The sequence below is a fragment of the Ammodytes marinus genome (assembly GCF_949987685.1).
Source record: "Ammodytes marinus genome assembly, chromosome: 22".
NCBI lineage: Eukaryota > Metazoa > Chordata > Actinopteri > Uranoscopiformes > Ammodytidae > Ammodytes > Ammodytes marinus.
This window is the reverse complement of record NC_137226.1, coordinates 22,103,843-22,128,577: the sequence shown is the minus strand read 5'-3', so window position 1 is coordinate 22,128,577 and position 24,735 is coordinate 22,103,843. Positions and strand designations below refer to the sequence as shown.

Below are 24,735 nucleotides of genomic sequence, written 5' to 3'. Positions count from 1 at the left end.
AAGTCTCATTGAAAATGCACCATTTGACGTCAATGGAATTGGAGTGTAGTTGTGCTTTCACAATGACATTGGAGTTATTCAGTCTTGAATCTAATTGGTCCTGTGGTGTCCCCTGGCCATTGCTGGCTAGAAAGTTAATGAAATGACCACAAAGAGACATTGAGATGACACATAGGAACCACACACATAACAAAAATCCTTCAAAGTGACATGTTAAGGCCTTTGCACACCGGGCGCGACGCGAATAAACGGCACGTAAAAGCGAATGTTTTGAAATGGGGATTTTTGTCGCGTCTCACTTTAAGAAGCGACGTCCCAGAAAAATCAAACTCAGTTCGAAAAAATAAGAGACGCAAATTTGCGATGCGCTGGTGTGGAAGCTTGTATTGACTCTGTATACGTTCGGTAATTAACGAATTAATTGCACGAATAAAACGCGGCAGGTGTGCAAGGGCCTTTAAGACCTCTCAGACATTAGCCTCGTTTGAGTTGGAGCCGTCTTGCTAAGACCTGCGCAATTATGACGCGCGTCTTGCTGAGCGCACAGCAAAAATCCTGCAAAAATGGTGTGCGCTCAGCAAGACGCGCGTCATAATTGCAAAGGTCTGAGCCAGACGGCTCCTACTCAAACGAGGCTAATATAACAAGGAGTCCCTTCCCTGTGGTTCTATGGATGGGTTGATTTTCATTCAGTCAAAGGTTTCTCAACCTGCTGGTATGTCTGCAGGCTGATTACTGTAGTGGAGCAAATAGTTTTTACTGAGACAACTCAGTAACAAAACCTTTAAAACACACTTTTAGAAATCCTTCCTTTCACTGCACATACTGTAGATAAAGCTGAGAATCCCTCATGTAGTGTTTACTACTGCACAGACACAGAGTGAATACCGGGGCTTTGTACCCACGTGTTGGGCTTTAATTGACAGCCTAACATTTGGATGAATGACATGACATGATGGTGGAGTGTGCTGATGCCTATCAAAGTGTTACTGTAAATACGACTCCGCCGCTCTCCTTTTGCTCTTCCTCCATTGACCCAAAGCACTATGACTGATACTATGTCTGAACAATCATTTTCATGTTTGATACAAATTTGAATTTCCACCACAATAAGAAAACGTTTAGATTCATTAAAATGTACTAATGTGAGGTGTACTTATCTAGCTGCAAAGAAACAGCAAAAGGAGGAAATGGGCTGGAAAGAGGAGAGTACAAGGCCTAAACGACACAGAAATAGAGGCCTTGTTTCCTCTTTTTCTTTGTTCCTTTCTTGGATTTTATAACTAGAATAAGAAATACTGTCAGGAGGGGACGTCAGGTCTGACATGTCTGAAGACTTCATTACAATCCCATGTAGCAACTGATTCATCTATTTCCAGTGAGTCTAAATTCTGGTATAGAAATGAAGTGAAAAACAGTCAATATTAGTGTATGCTCTCTAAACATTTTAAAGCAGTCTCATTTGGAGCCGCTCCAGTGGCATAGTGGGTAGAGCGCTTATCATGTACAGTAGGCTCAGTCCTAGTCGCAGTGGTCGCGGGTTTGAATCCGACCCGTGGACCTTCACTGCATGTCATCCTCTCTCTGTCTCCCCATTTCCACTCCGTCACTATCTACTGCCAACTGTCAAATAAAGGTTAAAACACAGATAAAAAAGAAAAGCAGTGTCATTTGCAATAAGTGCCTTTTTTGTGTCCAGAGCCCAGGCTTCAGTTACCCCCGGCCCTACTCCGTGCCCCCCTCCCCCTCTGCCTCGCTGCACTCCACCCCTCACCACAGTGATGAAGAGGAGGACAGCTACGATGAAGAGCAGGAGGCAGAGAGGGACCGGCTCAACATCAAGGCTCCCTTTGTGCTAGGGGAGAGTCTGGAAACTGACATTTAAGAGAGGATTCACCAGAAATACACCAGTGAAGGAGAGTACAATACAACTGAAAAATAAATCACCAATCCCTACTGTATTGCTTACTTTACTTCAACTTTTGTTACAGAAGGTTACACAAAAAAAAGTTTCTGTACATACAATGTGTATTATTCTTGATAGATAAAGTGTATATCTTCTCATCCAAACATATCACAGTGAAAATTAAAGCACAAATAAACTTTACAAACTGTGTATTGTGGCTATTGAATAATTGAAAGGGTTATTATTAGATTTTTTTTAATCCTTGGTCAATTGAACACGAAACACAAATTTGAGGGTATTTCATGCATAGGAATGTCAAATATTACTCTTTGAAATGTCACTCACTCACTAATATTGAGTATGGCTTGGGCACTGGTGACGTATAGATGGTAAATGGTAAATGGACTTGACTTATATGGCGCTTTTTAGACGATTTTATTTTTAAATGCATTTGAATATGCACATGAGCTCCACACTTATTGAATATCCAAAAGTTTGTGAACCCTGAGCTGCATTGGTTAACAATTTAACCAATGCAGCTCAGGGTTATGTTTACCTGCTATTGAGCAGGTAAACATAATCAGGTGGGCCAAATTGAGTGATGAAATGGACCAATGTAATGAGAGATCTTTAGGGAAGAAATTGGGTGGCACTAGATAAAACAGAGATCAAACCAGGTCAGTGTAGGCCCACCAAAGTGAACCCATACAGATCAGACTTGCCACAGATCAGACTTGCAACAAGAGTACTAACAAGTCTGTGTCATCACCTACTGAGACTGTGTCTTTTGTTCTGACAGAGGCAATGGCAGTTTGGACAATGAGCACATCTGCATCGTGCTTTGCATGGTTTGTGAAACACAATTTTTTGTCTTACAAGTTTCTTTGAAAATGAATTTTAATATGCAAATGAGCTATACACTTATCAAATATAGGCTACCCAAAATATGTCCGCATAGGCTTCATTTGAACCTTTACTCCTACCACATTAAAACTTTACACAATGAAAGTCTAAATGAAAAGTAAAACATTTGTATTAGAAGTTAACCTATAATGGTCAAGGCTTTCCAGAAGGGGTTGGTCGAACGTCAGAACAGGGGTCACATCATACTGCAGAGCTTGAGTTGCCACAAACCTCAATGTTGAGTATATGCAGGATTCATCACTGGGATCAAGATCAATCATTGGAAGGAATGTTACTGAAGCTCTCCCAGGGTGTTCATCTAGAAGATGCAGGATCTGCATCATACCAGACCATGATGGCCTTTGAGAGTGAAGGAGTAGGGATGTCTTCCACAAAACATCCAGCTGTAATGTTTTGTTATCTGCTGGCAACAGAGCCAGTGGCTGATACTCAATAGGTTCACGTATAGGAGGAATCATAAAGTACTGAATGTGTATGCAACCAACCGCAGCAATATCTGCAGGAGTCACTTGGATCTTTAAAGGAAAAAATGAAGCCTATGCGGATATATTTTGGGTAGCCTATATTTGATAAGTGTATAGCTCATTTGCATATTAAAATACATTTTCAAAGAAACTTGTAAGATAAAAATGGTATATCACAAACCATGCAAAGCACGATGCAGATGTGCTCATTGTCCAAATTGCCATTGCCTCTGCCAGAACAAAAGACACAGTCTCAGTAGGTGATGACACAGACCTGTTAGTACTCTTGTTGCATCATGCTGATCTGAATGCACACGAGCTGTTTATGGCACAAGAACCAAAGAAAGCAACAAAAATAACACGGATATGGTGCATAAAGTAGACAAAGGAGTTACTTGGTCCCAAGGTGCGTGACAATCTCCTCTTTCTCCATGCCATTTCAGGCTGTGATTCTACATCTGGCATAGGAAAGGGAATGGCACTAGCCTGTAAATCCAGACCTGCCACTAGGCGCTGGCAAATTAAATGTGCTGCGCCTGTTGGTCTGGGCACTCTCCATTGAAGCTCATTAAATATGTCAAGAAATCCTGAGCTACGTTTCAATTGGTTCTATCTGATATGGGCGGGCCAGAGCCCTATGTATGGTGCTCTGGGGCGGACGTAAACGGATGACGACAGTGCACCGTCGAAGCAGTGATAGTAAACATCAAAGATGGCTGCGGATATGTTGTTTGAGTTTGAGATGGCTTTGGCCTCGACCCTTTACAATTTGGAAGACGGCGCTCAAATCTTTCATTAGCAAGTAAGTGGAATGTTCGGTTTTACAGACGACCACGGCAAAAGTTAAATTTAACAGTTAATCCCACTGTTCGCTAAATGAACGGGGCTTAATACGTCACATTGTTCATTGCTCTGATTGGTTGTAGTGCTATCAAATTGCGTGCAGTGGCATTTGAAGAGACAAATCTAATTCATGAGAGGCACCTGTTATACCCCTGGCAGGTAAGCCAGGCAGTTTTTCAGGTTTGAGGCCAGTCTAAAAGCAGCATTGCCATCACCCATTGGCAGTAGGATGATTGGATATTCAATAAGTGTGGAGCTCATGTGCATATTCAAATTAATTTAAAAAGAAACTTGTAATACAAAAAAAGTTACTTTTCTAGTATACTTTTACTATGTAAAGTTTTATTGTGGTAGGAGTAAAGGAAAAAATTAAGCCTATTTGGGTTGATTTTGGGCATGTACGATTAGTGTATAGCTCATTTGCATATTAAAATTCATTTTCAAAGAAACTTGTAATACAAAATGTTTTCATTGTCATGGATACTTTCATTGTGTAAAGTTTCATTTTGATAGGACTAAAGGAAAAAAATAGCCCTATTGGGATTTATTGGTGTCTCGCCTTATTGGCACACATCTCGGATTGATGAGAATTAAACATATTTCCTCAACTAGGATTTCTTAGGACTTTTAGTATGTTGTTCTGGACACCTCATAGAAATTATCTGAGCTGAAAAAAATTCTTTTACAATTTGTCGGTTTTTTGGCCCAAAAATGGGTTACTTTGCCTGGCCTACTTTGCTCGAGAAGAAAGGTAACAGTAATAGACTAAAACAATGTGCAAGATATGTTATGCGCGGACACGCGAGTCAGATGACATGCGCGACCGTGAGAGAGAGAGAGAGAGAAAAAAAGGCATAATCGACCCAACTGCACCTCAAAACATCACAACCAATTAGTTTACTCACTTTAAGTCAAATCCAAGTGGTCTATGACCAAGCAATAAAGGAATAAAAAACACAGGAAGTTTAAAGCTCCTTGACTCTTGCCACCACAACAGTCATCAATTAAGAACACTGTAGCCTACAATGCAACTTGCTTATCCAGCTAGCTCCATGAGATATAGGCCTACATTAAAATATGCCCTCACATTCTTGCTAGCAAAAGAAGTGCTCTATCAACAACATTTGCAACGGTTTATTTTGATTTTGACACTTATTTTATTTAATTATAAAAAATATGTTTTACTTATTATATTATTACCTATTTGCATTTTCCTTGTTTTCAGTTCAATTAGGATATGTTTAAAGTCAAAAGTCATGGTTTCAAATGTTAAATAAGTGCCTGTTGCAGTTCTTAAATCAATGAATAATTGTCTAATAATTGTGATTACACAATGTCAATCAAAATAATCATGATTATTGTCAAAATCGAGCAGCCTAACCTTGCAATTTCCATGGTTTAGATCAATTGTACACAATTACATTATTAGAACTGCAGCTGCAGTCTGTTTAGGTTTGTAGACCGGTTACTTTCCCATTCCCCATTAACAGACTATTTGCTCCATATTTGCTTATCTAAAGTATAATGACTTGTAAAAGTGTTGCATTAATTAAACAAAACTAGTCTGCGATTTATATCCCCTTGTATATAGAATGCCCTACACAGAAGAGACCCCTGCCCCCTCCCGCTGTTAAAAAGTAACTAGTAACTTGTACTTTAAGTACATTTTAAATCAGCTACTTTTTCACTATTACTTCAGTAGATTTTTAGACCAGTACTTTTACTTTTACTTAAGTAAAATTTCATCCAAGTAATCATACTTTTACTTGAGTAGAATATTTTTGTACTCTTTCCACCTCTGAACATACGTATAAAAGAGTTTAAAAGGAGCTCCACCTCAACCAACTCATGTTGATATTACAGATTGCTCTCACATCACTTGTTACAGAGTATTTGTTACCGTGCTGGATTAGTCATTTTACTTAAGTGAGGAAACTGAATACTGCATTATAAAACCTTGATTATTGTGTGTATTTGATATGCCATCATTAATACTGTATGTTTGTCTGGCAGTTCGTTAGAAGAAAAACACGCATTTTGTCAAGGAAGAAAAAATCTCAGTCCATTGAATTCAAACTATTTTTATGAAAACATCACATTTTAAACATATTCAGAATTCATATTTACAAAAGGCAGACAGAACTGAAGACCTTACTTTACTTAATAGTAAAGACAGTAGTCTGGCAGCTTTACAAATGTATGAAGGACTATCAGAAATATTCTCTCTTCCACAATGGCAGCTCCTGGAAATACACCTCATCTGGGTTTTCATCAGCTACATGAGAGAAAGAACACATTAACATTACATTATGGAATACATTGGTATTTATTGAGTCAAGAAAAAAACTATATTTAAGCCTTGAAGGTGAAGTAAGCGATTTACTTATGTTAATATAAGTGTTAAATCACTCTTTATTCATACAGTGATCACTTATATAGTGTGCACGTTTCATAAAGCCGATCTCTAAGTCACCCGCTGTGCATGTAATCGGCAATATAAACTATCCAATCAGAAGAGAGAACGCTACAAACCGGGACCCGTCTCACTGACGGTGCACGTGCAGAGCAACAGATGGGTTAATGCATATGCGCCTACAATGGCGGAGCAGGTAAAAATCATTCCCAATGTCTGTTTTGATGGTTTTTATCATGTTTTATCACACTTACAGATATGAGATGATGCTAGATAACTCACTTCTTGAAGACCGCAGTGCATTAATGTGATGGCGTGGGGACGAGGGAGGGGACTGCTAACTGCAGTCACTCAGTGCGTTTACATGCAGACTCATAATCGGGTAACTAAATGAATAAGACTTCAACAGGACTTTTAAACTACATGTAAACACCTTTATCCGATCTACTTCACACACTAATCGGCACAATAACGGACAAGAGAAGTCGGATAAGAACACCTAGATAACTCGTTCATTGTCGGCATTCTCTCTGCATGTATACAGGGATCGGACATCGCATATCGGAGTTTGCTTCTGCGCCTGCTAGAGAATCCCCGCAGAGGATTTCACAAGGAAGTGGAAGGAGACAAAGTAAAAAAATAGTAGGGTTATTGCATAGATAGTAGGGGAGAACGGGGGAATCTGAGGCATCGGGTAATGTGAGCCACCCCCTGTATCTAGGCAACGGAAAACATTTGTGGTCATGTGAGATATATGTTTTCAAGCCCCTCTCATTTCCCCTTGGCCCTGAAAGAGAGGACCTCATGGTGCTGTGGTAGGCATGGTTTTTTCACCAAAATAGGTATTTTGCATGTAAAAGTAAATTTTCTTGCTGTCAACTTAATCAACTGTTGTGCCAAAGCAAATGTATTCACATAGAAAAACTTCTATCATACGTGTTGATGAACTACCAACATATGAAACCATGTGATGCTGATAACTGTAGATTAGCCTGAAATGCTAAGAAAGGTAGTTTTTTCTCAAATTGTGGTGGTGGGGGAAAGTGAGCCAAATGAGGTGGGGGAAAGTGAGCCACTGTCTCACTTTCCCCCACCATGAGGCACAAGTTAAGTTTAGTCTTAAACATATTTTAATGTAATATTACATTACATATGTTTTATTTTAATGTCATACACATTGTAGAAAAGTCATCATGCCAAGGAAATACACCAGGAAGACGACCTGGGGCAACCACACGGAAAGAGCACCTTATTTGATTTTGTTCAGATTTACTTTCAAGTGTTTAGAAAATTTGCTTTGCTTAATTGACCAAACCCCATCATTCTTTTTCTAGTCCGACATTAGTTCTGGAATGTGTGGCTAGCTTTCAGGATTCTTACTGTTACAATATGTGTTGTTATGGTAGTTTCAGAGTGGAAAAAGTAAGTGGATCAGTTTACCCCACAGCTGGGGTAAAGTGAGCCACATGACAACTTTTTTTAAAACAATCATATTTTCACTGCCCTTTGTCTTGAAAAAATTCTGCTAATGCCCGTTTCTAGGAAACATCCTGAATTAATGGGAAATGTGTAAATTTGAGTGATAAATAATTTTAGCTCGCTTAGAGGGGAGCAAATGTAAAAAGTGGCTCAGATTACCCCGTTCTCCCCTATATAAAAATATAAATATAAATAAATATTTATATATATATAATAATTTATATATATATATGTCCACAATCTTTCTCTAGCGGCTGTTAGGTGCTAAGATGATTTTAGTTTCACTGCAGACACTGGTGTTAATGTGTATTAATGAACATGCAGAGGAATTATCAAATAGATAATAGTTGTACGATGTGATGCGGGGACTTCTTCCACTCAAATAAAAAAAAATCCTCTAGAGGAAATAGAACTAGAGGAAATAGATAACCTCCAAACAGCAGCATGAAACATGTTGGCAGCACCGCCATGGCCACAGGACCGAGATGTACATTTTTTAATTCCCTTTTTAGGATCTATTTTCTTCTGATATATATTTGAGTTTCAGAGGAATGTCTAAGTGAAAAACAAAATGAGAGAATTGTAAGTATGTTCACTTCATGTTTATGATACAAAAACAATATTATCCCTGAATAAAGTTCAGTTTGGTCCTATGAACCATTTAGTGGCTTAAGAAATAAACGTATTTACAAATGAACTGTGTTTAATCATAATTATTATAAAAGCACAATAATGGTTTTGATCATAATGTAGCCTAGGCCCTGCTAGATAGATATCTATATAGATAGATATAAAGACATGTCTTATCTGCTGCAGAGCTCACCTGTCTCTCTGGCCTGCCGGAGGAAGTGGAGCAGAAGAGTGGCAGCCTGGTCCACACTCAGCTTCTCTGTGTTCTGACTGCGTGTCTCTGACAGGGAACAAGCACACACACATTCACTGTCTGCTCAAAGGGGACTCCACTTCTAACAATGAGTTCTCACTTAACATAAAGCTGGGATTCATTCTTCAGTCATGTTGTTTGTACCTAAGTGTAGTGTGTCATAGACGTCTCCTTCTTTGCGGTCCTCTGAGATGAACCTGCGTCCCTCTGGAAAACAAGAAGAAAAACAGATGAGAGATGACTTTGTAATGCAGCTTGTCTCCCTGTAGTGAGAGCAATATGGACACACTAACTACTCACCCCTTGAAAGAAACACATAGGCTATGACACATGAAAAGGGTTACACATGATACATAGCAGACCAACCACAGTGAAGCACCACAATATGTGTTTCAAACGTATTGTCTGACACACACAAACTCTGCCTTGTTTGTCTTGATTGACAGACAGACTGCCTATGTATAAAACCTTTTTTTTTTTTACTTTAAAAATGTTTGAAAATGACATATCATATTATTAGGCTACACAATGTTTCAAAGTACAGTCTAATTATTCTCAATGCACATTGTATTTCCTTATTTACGGTGTAGGCTACATACCATGGTACAAGGGAAGAAGATTTTTGGAAGTTAGTAAGCCTAGTTAATAAGGGAGTACAAATCTAGAAACAAATCATGTATTGATATTTTCTTGAAGTCCCAGGTATTATTATGGGCTATAGCTTACAGTATGACCCACTGGACAACCATCTGGCTCCTAGAGCTTGATTCTGTCAAGAACAGTTCAACTAGAATTGTGAGGAATGTTTCTGCCTTATTATAAAGTGTGACTGTAAATACATACGCGTGCCCTTCAGGTAGAGCATAGCCTGAGGACTCCAGTTTCTTCGTTGGAAAGAGCCCTTTAACAAACAAACAGACAGACAGACAAAGTCTTTTCTATATAGCCTCTGCTGTATTCAGATACATCTCAGTGTCCAGACAAAGATAAAGAGTTTTACCTTAGGCGCGCTCCAGGACTGTGAGATACAGGACGCCAACAGCAACACAGTGATGACAGAGGATAATGTGACGCTCCTTAGACCCTGATAGAGAGAGAGAGAGAGAGAGAGAGAGAGAGAGAGAGAGAGAGAGAGAGAGAGAGAGAGAGAGAGAGAGAGAGAGACATGGGGACAGACGTAATAAACGCAGGCTACAGCAAACCTTGAATTCATGGAGTATACTAACTTTGAAACTTAAGAGAAAATGAGTAGGCTATGTTATATAATTTATATATCTGTACGAACCTCGTTAAGAAAGAAAAGGTGTTTCCAATAAGAAGTAGGCCTAATAATGTGCAACACATTAAAAGAACATCTTGGTCTATAGCCTACACTTAAAAATCCTCAACTTGTAAAGAGTGATCAGCGGACAGAGTTTTTATAAATAGCCTATCATGAAACATTTGTTCAAAATGTTGTCTGCATTCTACCTGTAGAAAGGTAATCTGAAAAACAATCTGTGTGTGTGCGTGTGTTGCTCTGTAGCCTACTTACCTTCATGGTGTCGGAGATGTGTGAGCCTGGTGTAGAGCAGTCAAACGGTTACAGACCTGTGGTGCAGATCGCTCTGCCTGGTTTAAATACCCTTTGCTCCATGACGCCAGCAGCGATAGGTCAGGCCAATTTGATGAAACGGGTTAGAGAGTGAATGAACCGAGACACCGATCAATTCTCTTCCGTTCATAGAAAGCCGTAGTAAAGCAGGCATATTTCTGAATTTAAACAGCTGCCATACGCACTGTGCACTCCTCTGTCAGGGTTTGAAGTGAGTCTTGTTAGGGTTGCAAGCCGGTGTGGTGCCAAAAAGTGATCTGCAGAATGCTGATTGTTGACATGAGATCCAGACATGGTCCCAGGCTCCACAACTCCAGAGGATCAACCATTCACTGTCTAACCTGAGGTCATGACCCCAGATAAACTGTAATAGAAAAGCTGCTTTTTTCTATTATAAAACACAGCGGTCAGGTGGTTGGGTAACTCAGTTTCATATGAATACATTGCAGTAAAATAAATATCTCCATGTTTTAAAAAGGATTTTGGTCTGGACTGTTCCTGTGAAATCAGAGTCAGCGACAGGTGCGATTTTAACCCACTACATTTAATCCATGGCCCCCTAAAAGGTCAGGAAGAGTCAGTGTGTTTGGGCCACAGCACAACCAGATGAACAGAAAGATGCCGACCATGTTATTCCAGCTGCTAGGAAGTGGTGGTCACATCACATGCCTTTGAAAGTCGGCAAAGCGTTTGAGCATCATTTTCAAACAGGTCCATTCAACTCTCACATCAAGATATGTGAATGAGCTATATTTGGCTTTGGTGAGAGTCTCAGTTGTACAGCCACGTCTGATACATGTCTATATTATTATCACCTTCTTCCCTTCCCTTTTTCTGCACACTGGTAGCCTACCTATAAGTCTTAGCACTATAGAAATTTGAAAGGGCTAAAAGCTGATTCTTAGAGCCCAATTGCATTCATGTGTGATGCAATGGCCTCAAAGTCTACCCATTTCCAGTTATTCAGTTATTGATACTGCATATTCAAAATATTCAGTTTTCCCATAGAATGATATCCAATGGTCCCTCCGACCCCCGAAAAACAGCTATTCATGAGAGGCCAAAAATGACATTAACTGCATTTGTTTTGTAAAATAATGTTGAAAAATAAGTCAAAAGGCTAGCCTAAAGCTCTGATCCTAGAATGGCCCCTGATCAGTGCTAATGGCTGATATATATACAGCATCATTTGGTTTCCTGCAACAATTTCAATCAATGAATGGTCTGACACTATAATATATAGTACTATTTAGTTTGCTAACGATTTCTTTGTTTTGTCAGTAGTTAAGAGCTATTAGGCCATAAAAAAGACAGATATGTCAATAGGATATAATAAGGGTTGTTGTTAGGGAGACTTTTGGGTTTTTAATGACCTGATGGGGACTTTACATTCTATAAAAACACACACATTAGACCTGATAGGTTTCTGAAGGCACATACAGATAGTTTTACACTTAGTATCATCATATTTGAACATTTAAAATGACTTAAGCCTATTTTCAGTTAGAATGATATGGCTGGCAATGTGGAGAGGGCTTTAAACAGCTATTGAACCATTAGCCAGTTACAGCCAATCCAATCAGTCATTATTACAATTTGTGATATTTTCTCTGAAAGCTCTGACGATATACATCAGTGAACAACAGGGAACGGTCTTTCATGGGCCTCATTGAATCTAACAAAATGATGTAACCCCAGGTCCAATTGATGTAGGGCTATAATGTCAACACCTCATATGATGTGAATGCATGGGATACTGTTAATAACTATACACAATAATTGTTTATTGTGTAATGTCTGAAAATTTGGACAAATTGTATTTTGATGCTTTGGCAACATTGTTATTGGAACTTTCATACCAAGACCCTTTGAATTGAATTGATCACATGGCAAACCAAATTATTGGACCAAAATCAATCATTTTGATTGCCAAGGCACTATGTATATTCACATTTCTAGGTGTATGTGCTCTCTCTCTACTGGTACATTTAATGCCAATTTAACCATTAGAATGTCTGGTTTTCAACTGTAAACTTGGATGTTATAGTGGTACTAGAAGAACGGGCATGAGGTTTTCATCCTTGGTTGGTGGGGTGGTGGCTAGAATACATGAAGTGCTCCTCGTCATTGGAACTCTACCAGAGGAAGGAACAGAAGATTACTGTCTGTTTCTATGACTGTGTCGCCCATTCATCTTCACACTGATCACACATTCAGTTAGTCCTCTGTGCTCTTTATTCACTGTTTCTACACTTACTGTAGTTATTCAGGTTTAGATTCAGTCACCAAAGTGATGGATGGCCTCCCAAGGGCTCACATCACTATCTAGTATTTGCTTGTGTTAAAGATGAAGCAAGCGATTTATTTATGTTAATATAATAATACGTTAAATCGCTCTTTACTCGTAGTGATCACTTATATAGTGTGCGCGTTTCATAAAGCCGATCTCTCAGTCACTCACTCTGCAAGTAATCGGCAAATAAACTTTTCGGGGATCCCGAAACTGGTAACCAATCAGAAGAGAGAACGCTACAAACCGGCACCCGTCTCAGTGCACGTGCAGAGCGACAGATGGGTGAATGTGTATGCGCCAAGCCCCAAACCTCAGATTTTTACCAGCATCCAATAAGGAAGTGACCACAATTGTAGTACCTTCCGGTGGCCACTGGGGGTGGTACCAAGACTGAGCAATTTTTCTTTGACACACTTGTTAGCAGAGGTGGGACCAAGTCATTGGGCCGGTTTCACAGACATGGATTAAGCCTAGTTCTGGACTAAATTGGACTTTCAATGGACAATCTCCATTCAAAATTCCATTTAGTCCAAGACTAGGCTTAATCCATGTCTGTGAAACCGGCCCATTGTTTAGCAAGTCACAAGTAAGTCTCAAGTCTTTGCCCTCAAGTCCCGAGTCAAGTCTCGAGTCAAGTCAGGCAAATCCCAAGTCAAGTCCCAAGTCAATGCTGACAAGTCTCAAGTCAAGTCCCAAGTCCTGCAGTTTGAGCTTTGAGTCATTTCAAGTCCTTTTAACCTAAATTTAACCTTTAAATTGTACGGACACTGCACTTCCTAAATGCACTATTTACCAGTGATTTTTGACATTTAACTCATATCATGCAATACTATTCTTCATTTTAAACCACTCCGTTACAGAATAAACACATTTATTAATTTGTTTTATGTTGACCAACTCGTAGTTTTTATACCCGAACAAAACTATCTTTGGTATCATTTTTTCAGTAACACTTTACAATAAGGTACACAAAAAAAGAGTAGTTACCCTTTTAAAAAGGTAAGTTTACCTTTTAAAAGGTAAACTAACCTTTTTAAAAGGTAAACTACTCTTTTAAAAGGTAAACTAACCTTTTAAAAAGGTAAGTTTACCTTTTAAAAAGGTTAGTTTACCTTTTAAAAAGAGTAGTTTACCTTTTAAAAAGGTTAGTTTACCTTTCAAAAAAGGTTAGTTTACCTTTTAAAAGGTTAGTTTACCTTTTAAAAAGGTTAGTTTACCTTTTAAAAAGGTTAGTTTACCTTTTAAAAGAGTAGTTTACCTTTTAAAAAGGTTAGTTTACCTTTTAAAAGGTTAGTTTACCTTTTAAAAAGGTAAGTTTACCTTTTAAAAGGTTAGTTTACCTTTTAAAAGGTTAGTTTACCTTTTAAAAAGGTAAGTTTACCTTTTAAAAAGGTTAGTTTACCTTTTAAAAGAGTAGTTTACCTTTTAAAAAGGTTAGTTTACCTTTTAAAAAGAGTAGTTTACCTTTTAAAAAAGGTTAGTTTACCTTTTAAAAGGTTAGTTTACCTTTTAAAAAGGTTAGTTTACCTTTTAAAAGGTAAACTACCCTTTTTAAAAGGGTAAGTACTTTTTTTTGTGTACCTTATTGTAAAGTGTTACCATTTTTTCCAACTGGCACGTTGTTTGACAGCACTTCATCTTCATTGGTTGTCCTGCAATTTCATTGGATGAATGCTGTCGGATCAAAAAACTACGTTGGTCTCATTTGATTGGATGTTGTACCGACAGCACATACATGCACAGACACTCACACATAGGCTACATGTAGAAACAGCCCCAAAGTTTATAGGTTACAGTGTTGTTATTTCTTATAGTGTGTTAAGATGTGTTTTGTTCAGTGTGGATGACATTATAGCTGTCAGTTAGTGGCAGTGACGTCAGTCGGCCGGAGAGTCTGTTTAATCTCCTTTTCTTTTCTCTCTCGGTCAGATGTGTGAGAGGGCATGTTGCCGCAGTAATCGATCATTCCACAGTTGAAACGTGTTTATTTGGATCACCCGTGTGTGAGTAAGTAGCCTACATGCAGTCCCGATCGCTGATATAAGTTACAGTTTATGGATGTTATTAATGGCCGCGATTCGAAATCCTTCCCAATGTCTGTTTTGATGGTTTTTAGCATGTTTTATCACACTTATGGATCTGAGATGATGCTAGATAACTCGCTGCTTGAAGACCTTAGTGCATTAATGTGGTGACGTAGGGACGAGGGAGGGGACTGCTAACTGCAGTCACTGACAGGAAGTTAGCTAAACCGACCATTCCGCTTACTGAACCTTTAAGGCATGCACATTTCATCTAAAATGACACAACCACAACAGACACGAGTAATAGCCAACATCTAGTGAACAGTTTGTAAAACAGGAATAAATGACCAGAAACAACATGGCAGATAAGAAGCTTACTTCCATAGTATATTTACAAAAGTGCCATACAAGAAAATGATCATTTCACAGGTAACTTGAGTTTTCTGATACGCTCTGAACTGAAAGGATTGGTTGTATTCAGTTCCTTTAAAGCTGCTCACAGGGTTGAAGGACTCTGGAGAAACACAAGGTGTGAATACAGGGCAGGAAGGGATTCTCTGGTGGTACAATTTTAGGCTCATTCCAGTCAAAAGGCTTGTCATGTTATATGTTTGTAAAATAATTCATTTGTTGAAACTTAATCAACTGAAAAACAACTGTAATAACTGATCTGAATTCTTGGAGAAATATTTTTTTGATTTCAAAGAACCATACCAGTGTTTTACATGCCCCCCCCTCACCACCATATATGTTTATTAAAACTTAGGTCTTACTGTTATCATTTTGGCTTCAATAAGATCAAAGTTGAAAAAACTAACATATATATACTTTTTAAATATACCTTATATATCCCTACCCATTTTTGAAAGTCTACCATACTTTTTTATTTATTTCTGCCTTCCAGGTAGCCATCAGTTTCAGTGTGCTATAAATATCAATATGCAGATATTGTAACCATGCTGATCATGATGGTCCAATATGTTTCTGTGTGAACCTACAGTATTTCCCTATTATAGACTGAGCTACCTAGCTTGCTACTACCAGTAAGTGAGCAAGCTAGCATGGAGTTATTTTGTGACAGACTAGCACCAGTATATTCCTTGCTGATTATTGTGTTAGCGCTCAACAGGTCGAGTAGTTTGCTAGCTAGCCATGGGAGTAGTCACATTATCTCCCAAATAAACTAAATGAACTTTACCATTCATGTGTCATCATGACTGACTTTTTACCAGGTTCTGGCATGACCAGACTTTCATAGCACTAGTCATAATGATAGTAACACTTTCTAGTATCATCCCATTACTTCTCAATCTACCTGAAGGCAAGCCCTAATCAGTCCAGTTATTTAAACTGAAATACTCATTAGCCTCCCATAAAGAGAAATTACATGTAACAAAGGAACACATATAACAATAGTAACAGTTGGTATTAAAATACCTGCAAGACAAAATGGAGTAAAGTGTTTGGACTTGAAAGCTTTTGTAAAAGCACAGGCACAGAACAGTGACAATATGGCAAGCTGTCGCTCCTTCCCTCGGCCCTGTGGAGAGTCTCTGTTTGTGTCCACAAAGTGAGAAAGTCCTGAAGAGAGTCCATGGGGCCTGGAAGGAGTCTTCCCTCCTCCATGTCCATACCAGATGCACTCAACAGTGACGGGATCAATAGCATTTGATAGATCTTTATGGTGACCTCAGTAACTGCACCCTATAGTAACAGACTGAGGCTGCAACAATCTGCTCAACCTTCCATTGGAAGAGCCGGGCAGTAAAATGACAGACAGACAGAAAGCAGTCTTTGCCTGCTGGAGGGGGAGGGATGGGAATGGAAGGTAGAAATCAGCCTGATGGGACATGTACACAAGCTGCTGTAGTCAAACAGCCTGCTGGGTCAACACTGTTATACCATGGAGCTGCTCTCGCCTGCTTTGTCCACATACTGTAAGAAAGAAAGAAAGAAAGAAAGAAAGAGTGTTTAGGGTCACCTGGAGGTTGTAACCTATTAAGAATGATCTGACACACTGTCAATGAGATGCAAAGTGAATTACACCATGATTTGCTCACACTCCTGAGGCATTGTGTAATGGAAAGCATGCATGACTTAAGGGACACAGCCCAGGTGAACAGAAGAAGTCTTCCTCCCATTTTTCACACTAAACTTTTCCCAGTGTAGATTTCAGTTTTAATTTTTGAAGAATTATTGAGCCGTTGATTATATAAAGAAAGCTTTTTAGTTAGGATGTTTAAAATTGTCTTTTTTATATGGAATCTTCTTTTTCATATCTCGTGAAACAACAAACAAAACCTTTAATGAGTGTGTCTACAAAATTAGAACACCGGCATTGATAACAGAAAATTCAAAGTGAAGTGTAATGGAAAATCATGGACCAATGGATTTGCAGTTTTGGATTCTGCTCAGTTTTTTCCCCTGTCTGTACATGTTGTAATATAAAACTTGAAAACTGAAAATAAAATGGGAGACTATCAAGGAAGTGACCCTTGGCTCAAGGGAATGATGGTTAAATGAACTAGCACAACTGATGGAGAACTAACCTATTAGCAAGGTTACAGCCAGCCGACCACCAGTGAGTTAGCTGTTATTACAATGTTACCATATTGCAACACTTGATTGTGTGTTTGTGATGTTTTTTATGGGTTTAAACTTTGTGGTCTGATATATCTTCACCTAGAATGCCTGAACAGAGGAAGTGCAATGAATCTCTTGTTAGGTGATAGACCCATATCTTTTTTTTTTTTTAAGATATTTTTTTGGCATTTTTATGCTTTTTATTGATAGTGTAGAGACAGAGTTGAAATGGGGCAGAGAGGGGAGTGACATGCAGAGAACGACCGTGGGCTGGAATCAAACCCGGTCCGCTGCTGGACGCCCTACCAACTGAGCTAAGGGCGCCCCCTATAGACCCATATCTTTCAATGTTGGATTATAAAGGGCCAGTTCAAAATATAGTAAGCTGTCAAATGATTTGATTTAACCAGCTAAAGACAAAACCCTCTTTGCAAAGGAGAGCTGGCTAAGGCAACAATTTAATATTACAACATATTGCACTGTTGCATATTGTTGCATCGTCCACTTTAGACTTTTGCCTTTGCAAAGATACATGATTTACTGTCAATTGGAGTTAATGAAGTAATAGTGATAGCGATCTGTGTGGAGGTGGAGGGGACAGTCCACTGATGGCAGGGTTCTCCACATGTTAAATAGACTGAAGCACTAACCCCTGGAACACACATCCTACGTCTACCTCTGGAGTGTGTCTGCGTCTGTTACTGCTGCCTCTGGAGCGCTGTTTTCAGCCACACATGGAACGTCTCAGCTGCTGCTGCAGCGCTGCTCCTAAAAGCCCTGTCTTTTTTACACAGAGTTTTCATAGATAATTCCCATTAATATCAAGTTGTTTCATGTCATTTTATGATGCACATGATTAATATTGATTCTTGACAGTGATCATAGTGCCTCGTTGCCTTTTTTTTCACATTTTGTGGGGAGTTTTATTTTGAAAGAAACAAACAGGGAAATCGTGAAATTACACTGAAGGCTGCTGGTATGACTGTCAGTCAACAGAGTATTTCTCTATCAGTTAAAGCAGAGACGTGCGTCTCCTTGAAAAAATAGGCGAGCCTCCTGAGGTAAAGTGAAGCGTCGCTGCAGAAGCGCCTCCGCCGGCCGTCGGCAGCGTGTCCGAGGATGGATGTGTGGCCGCTGCAGTGTGTTAAAATGGTAGGCGAAAAAAAAGTCTGATGCAGACGCGCAGTAGAGGTAGGATGTGTGTTTCAGTAGTTACACCCTCCCAGTGGTTGGCCAGGACCGTCACCATGCAGTGCACACACTCACAGTTCTGTGTGGTGTGTGTGAGTGAGAGGCAAAACAATTATAAAATCATTATTAATTATTTCTATCATGAAGCACTTGTTTTGTAATGACTGTAAAGCATGTTAAATATGTTAGCATGCAATGGGAAATCTGCATTGACTGACCACGACTGCTGATTGTCCTCAGAGCCTTACGAAGGCTTTAACAAAAAACAAAGACAGAGAGACATTCACCTCAAAACAAAACACTTGTCACACAACAGCATGGTAGGAGCATGTCATTAGCCACACAGATATCTCAAGCTGCTAACACCAAGCTGTACATCTAACAGTGACAGCCACCTTCAAGTCCTGACAACAGTTCATTTACCAAACTGCCTTTTTCTGGTTGAATTCAAACAACATTCTTGCGATGTATAATCAGATTTTGAGTCAGACTTTGAATGGATTTTTAACAACTTTTTAAAGGGTTTTCTCCAAGTGTACGACTAACCCAGGCAAAGGGAAAGCATTGATTGATCAGAGTAGCTGAGATGTGTCGGAGCTGAGCTGGGCAGTTTGGTTCATCTGTTGTGGTTGTGTTGAAGGAGTATTAAACAAGAGGAAGAGGCATGCTGCATGTGAACAAAGCAGAGCACAGGGCTGCTACACAGCTGCCTTATACTCACTGCACTGATGAAGGGCAGGTTTAGGATGGAGCCCAGCACTGGTATTCTTCTGATGAAGCCTACTATCACTGGGAAGAAACCCCTGGATGGGATGAGAGGGGGGAAGACAAGACACAAAAACAGAGAGAGAAACGTAAGTCAGAGTCCTAATAGAGATGTGTTATGACCCTCTGTATTCTGCTCATTGGTTATGGTAAAGGGGGTTTAAACTGTGATGTGTCACGCCATAGTATCTTCCCTTTGTCAGTCCGGTTGAACTATTGCACTGTTCTACATGGACAACAAACTTTTTGTTTGTTGGAAGACCCTCCAAACAACATATAACATTTAATTGTAGGACTTTTACAAACTGTGAGCATGTTTGATCATTCAAAAATATAGAGTAGTCCTCTCTGCCATGTGACTGTAGCCAATCAACCTTTTGAAAGGCAGTGTAGGTCGGTGAACTATCAGGAATTTTGGTTTGGCGAAAGAGTCTGGCTGCAGTACGGTAATGTAACACACGGGTACAAAACTCCCTTCAGAGATCTGTCAATTCAATGTTTCCTTACTAATCTATCCAGATACGTAAATCTGGAATGTACATAAGTTAATGTATTATTAAAACTGTGTGGGCGACTGTGTCTCAGGTGGTAGAGCGGATCGGCCGATGATCAAAGGGTTGGAGGTTCGATCCCCGCCCTGCCACCTGTGTCATGGTTGTTGTGTCCTTGGGCAAGACACTTCACCCACCTTGCCTCGTGTGAATGTCGATAGTTAGCCTGCTATCGGTGTATGAATGTGTGTGTGAATGGTAACGTGGAAAAGGAAAACAGGTCTCCCTTGAAAAAGAGTCTCCGGTCTCAATGGGATTTACCTGTATAAATAAAGGTTAAAAAAAAAAAAGTATGGTCTGTTTATACATTCGGCATATAATTAAAACATTGGAAATCACAAAATCATACTAAACTTGTAGTGTTAAAGTTATTAACAACGCTTGCTCCTGCAGATGCACAGTACAGGGAGGTCTTATATTCAGTCATTGCTAAAGGGTGTGTTGTAGTATTACGGAATGGCCGCTGCGGTACGCAATTCCAGTCTCAACAATGTTTCCTTACATGCGAATATTACTCTAGCGTCTACAGCCCGTTGTTTACATGTGGGGTTTACATGTTGTGTTTATGTGTAACATTATTCAGCTGTTACCATGATGTCTAGCCTGTGGCTAACGCTGATGCTAACGTTAGTTGATATAGCTTTGTAAGACTCCAAACATATGGCGCTTTTCCACCGCAAATGTAGCTCGACTCGACTCAACTCGACTCGACTCAACTTGGTTTGGTAGCAGCACGGGTCGTTTTCCACCGCAAATAGTACCTGCTGAACGTGGGCGGGGTCGTCGTAAGGGGCTGAAAGCCTACTCCGGAGCAAAGTAGCAGAGCAGAAATTGCGAGCAGTTGTTGCACTATTAACTGAACCAACCGCCAAAAACACGGATGAAAAATGTTTAAGAAATACCCCCCTTGTATCTGTTTGCTAAAAGAAGTAGAAGAATATTGCTACGGGCCATTAAAAGGGATGGTTGTTGTCCCGATGTGTGACTCTGCCACACAGTCAGCTGTAGGGATGCGTCACGTACATCCCTATGCACGTAAGCACGTGCATGATAAAGTTGACTGTTTAGTGCTTGTTTCAGGATACGTGTTTTCAAATGCAAGCCGTGTCTCAGCCTGAATATTTTATTGAGGTAATCAGTTCAGTCCGAGGCTTGTAATGTAATCGCTCGCTATCATGTCTGTCCCAGCTGGCTACTATTAGCCTAGCTGCTAGCTGCCCTACATGTCTCCTCTCGTATGATAAGTAACTTCCCCAACAACCAACACTGGGTGAGCTTAGCGAATATATGGAAAATAAATTCAGATCTGTGTTGCAAATCAAATGATAGAGAGCCAGAGAAGGCTGCACGCGGCGTAAATACACTCAAAAGTCCCGGAGAGTTGGGGAGAATAAACAACAGAATGAAGCCGGTAGTCTCTGGCCACTGATTGGCCAGACAATAGTCTCTGGCCAATCAGTGGCCGGCCGTCTGCCAACGTCACCTTTTAGCATCGGCTCAGCTCGCTTGGAACCTAGAGCGAGGCGATACCAAAAAAGCAGCCGCTACGTGGTACCAGGTACCATGAAATTGCGGTGGAAAAGCCAAAAATGCGAGTTGAGTCGAGTCGAGTCGAGCTGATACCATGCGGTGGAAAAGCGCCATTATACAATTAGAAGATTGAACAGAAAGAAGCGCTGTAAAGTCGATTTATTCATTTATATGCAAGGCTGATACATCATTTGGATTACATGAGTTTCGTCACCTGGTGCAACTTCTAATTAGCTCGTCGTTGGACCATAGACTGAAAGTTGGTGTTGCAGCCCACTGTTTGGTGAAGCTCTCTCCAACATGTAAAAGCCTGTCCAATATTCACGCTGGTCCAGCTTCTTGCTCGGCCACTTTCTCTGTTTTTATTCATGGTTTCCTCCGATACCGTTCTCCTCTGTCTCCATTGTACCAGATCTAACAGCTGAATGCTGTGAACTAACGCTGCTACTGCTAGGCCACCAGTACACTCCATTCTCCCTTAGACTGACTTTGAAAATGTTTAATAAGGTGGACAAGTTACCTATTGTTGCTTTAAGTCCCACCCACATCTTGGTCATGGTATGACAACTAGATGCAAGTTTTTCTCATGTCATGTTTTTAGGGCCTTGTGTTGTCAGTGTGCTGTGTGTGTGTGTGTGTGTGTGTGTGTGTGTGTGTGTGTGTGTGTGTGTGTGTGTGTGTGTGTGTGTGTGTGTGTGTGTGTGTGTGTGTGTTTCCTCTGACCTGAACAAGAGGAAGAAGCCATAGATCTCCAGCACCACTCCTATGATGGGCCAGCCTATCAGCACCACCAGAACCCCGCCCAGGAAGAAGCTGGTCGCCTTCATCTTGTGTTTCTGGAAGAAGAAGCGGAAGGTCCTCTCCAGCCCGATGACGAAGGACAGGCCAGCTACAAACAGGATCTAGCATGAGAAGAGATGGCATGAGAGCTGACAATCACTGCTCCTTTCAAACGGCAGGAACAAATAGACAACTTGTCATATGTCTTGTCGGAAGAGTTTATTTTGTGACCCTTCAATCTGCCACATCTGAACTACACAGTATCCAATCAGAGAGAGAAAAATCACTGGTTGTTGTTGCTAGAGACAATATCAAGACTTGGAATGTGTTGTGTTTGGTGCTCAACAAATTGGGCTTTTTAAAAAATTGTAGTTTTAAATATAATATTGAATAGTAGCACAACAAAAGCAGGCAAAGATTTGACAAATCAGAGTTGCTTTATTAATGTACTGCTGCGACTACTACTTCCTTTATAAACAGGTGTATCGTTTCTTTTGTGGTTTCTGAACGGGCTTGGACGATTCAGAGGAAATCTCACTTTGGAGAACCATAAAGGGCCAAACTAGGGACTAAGGGTCAGGATACCTCAGCATATGCTTCTTGAATTTTAACCATTCTTTTTTTGTCTGTCTCTCATGAGTCCCCAATATTTAACGCGTAAAACTTAATCAGTAAAGTAGCCCTGCTGACATCTAAAGCTGAACATGATCCAACAGTAAGAGACAGGGGCAAGTGATGCAAGCAGCACATCAAAGCTGGTGCAGGTGTTGAGAAAGCTTTATTTGAATAAGAAGCTGTCAATGTTACATACTATCTATGGCTGCAACAGACATGGTGTCAGAGCTGCTTCTACAGAGTCCAGCTCGATTGGTGTTTTATGATACTTCTCAAGATCAGATAGATTTATAACACACACGTACAGATACTTAAGAGCATGTTAGGTGAATGACTTCTTCCAGTAATTCTACTAGTTCAAATGCATATCAGTGTCAGCAAAGACCAGCTAATAGGAAATAAAGATAGGGTCACCTCCTGTATATTTGTCTGCAGCCTATAACAGACAGATCAGTTCAATGACGCACAAATACTCACGTTTCCAATAGCCAGCAGCGCTTTGTCAAAGAACAGGATCATCCCGAAGAAGAGGAAGAACACACCGAAGCCTGTCAATCCCATTCCGATCTCTGCAAGACACACGCGCGCGCGCGCGCGCACACACACACACACACACACACACACACACACACACACACACACACACACACACACACACACACACACACACACACACACACACACACACACACACACACACACACACACACACACACACACACACACACACACACACACACACACACACACACACACACACACACACACACACACACACACACGATTCACTTAGCTTGTACACTGAAATATAGAGCTGGATATCCTTAGCATGTGATTGACCACCAGTGACCAACACTTTACAGGACACAGTTATCTAAGCTTAGTTCTGCATGTCATAATCATTTAGTAAGTTGAGTGAACAAATAAATGTCAACATTTCTGATAACAAAACAAAAACTATTAATTTCACTAGAGCCCCGCTGTTTAACGTACGGTAATACAACATTTTGTATGCTACCCATAGATAGTAAATAATGCTACCTTAATGCCAGGAGCTTGACAGAAGCAACTCAACTTGTAAGGGTAAGCGGTTTGGGCCAGAGTGTATGGAATGTTAAAGAATAAAGACAGTGTGTAGGTAGTCTCTCTCTTTCTCTAGCTTTAGAAAGACTTAAGCTAACTTTACTGGCACTGAATGCTAGTTGCTAGTTAGCCAGAGGCTGAATCTCAGATGGAGCAGGTTTGATAGAAAGGATAGCAAACTTAAGAGACACTCAAATACATAGGCTCTTACTTTGGGAGTCGGTTAGCGAAATCATCTTGACGCCGAATGAAGGAGTGAAGGTAAAATACAAACAGAGAATATATTAGTAACAATTCAATGTATACTCTAAGAAGAAGAATAAGGATGACAGCTGCCACTGCAGCAACAGCCACGTCTTCCGGAAACACACCTTCTCGCGATGTCATCTTCCGGTACAGAGCCGAGTCGCATTCAACACGGCAACTGTAAACCATCGTTCTTTACAGTCATTATTGGGTCCATGATTTAACTATCTCTGCCGTCTCATTTACACACACACACGCACGCACATACACACACCGTCTCATTAGGCCTAACACACACTATTTCCTTGAATTGGTATTGCGGAGTTCATGTCCTATGAAGTGCGTTGAATAAAATAAATACATAGGCTATTGATAGCTTTAATTATTGATTTAATGTTGCTGCACTCGTACCAACAATATGCGTTAAGTAAAATGTTGTAAGAGCAATATATTACGCACACATAGTGGAAACCAAGAGTTTTTGTGTTGTAATGTTGATTTATTAAATGGAAAAAGATCGCTTCTTCCAACCTCCACCGGACGTTTCACTACGATTTTATTTTGTATT

General features: G+C 40.0%; 3 protein-coding genes across 3 annotated transcripts in view; 1 reads left to right on the top strand and 2 right to left on the bottom strand.

Annotated features, from left to right (window-relative positions):
* Positions 1–1,885, top strand: part of gys2 (glycogen synthase 2) — a gene marked incomplete at both ends in the record, with an annotated part of 43,650 nt that extends 41,765 nt beyond the window's left edge. Inside the window, one exon of the mRNA XM_080051078.1 lies at positions 1,700–1,885. Within this exon, the coding sequence (XP_079907204.1) occupies positions 1,700–1,885 (186 nt within the window). The remainder of the gene's footprint in view (positions 1–1,699) is intronic.
* A 4,462-nt stretch (positions 1,886–6,347) lies between these two features.
* On the bottom strand, positions 6,348–10,452 carry spx (spexin hormone; the record flags this gene model as incomplete). Its single annotated transcript, XM_080051077.1, has 6 exons — positions 6,348–6,412; positions 8,853–8,939; positions 9,057–9,119; positions 9,756–9,813; positions 9,913–9,996; positions 10,447–10,452. 6 exons carry the CDS (start codon positions 10,450–10,452, stop codon positions 6,348–6,350), a joined length of 363 nt encoding a protein of 120 aa, XP_079907203.1.
* A 4,737-nt stretch (positions 10,453–15,189) lies between these two features.
* Positions 15,190–24,273, bottom strand: golt1ba (golgi transport 1Ba). The gene is made up of 5 exons (XM_080051283.1): positions 24,133–24,273; positions 23,316–23,407; positions 22,167–22,345; positions 19,319–19,400; positions 15,190–16,758 (listed from the first exon to the last, which is right to left on the bottom strand). Exons 1-5 carry the CDS (start codon positions 24,155–24,157, stop codon positions 16,720–16,722), a joined length of 417 nt encoding a protein of 138 aa, XP_079907409.1. The 5' UTR covers positions 24,158–24,273; the 3' UTR covers positions 15,190–16,719.
* Between the last annotated feature and the right edge of the window lie 462 nt (positions 24,274–24,735).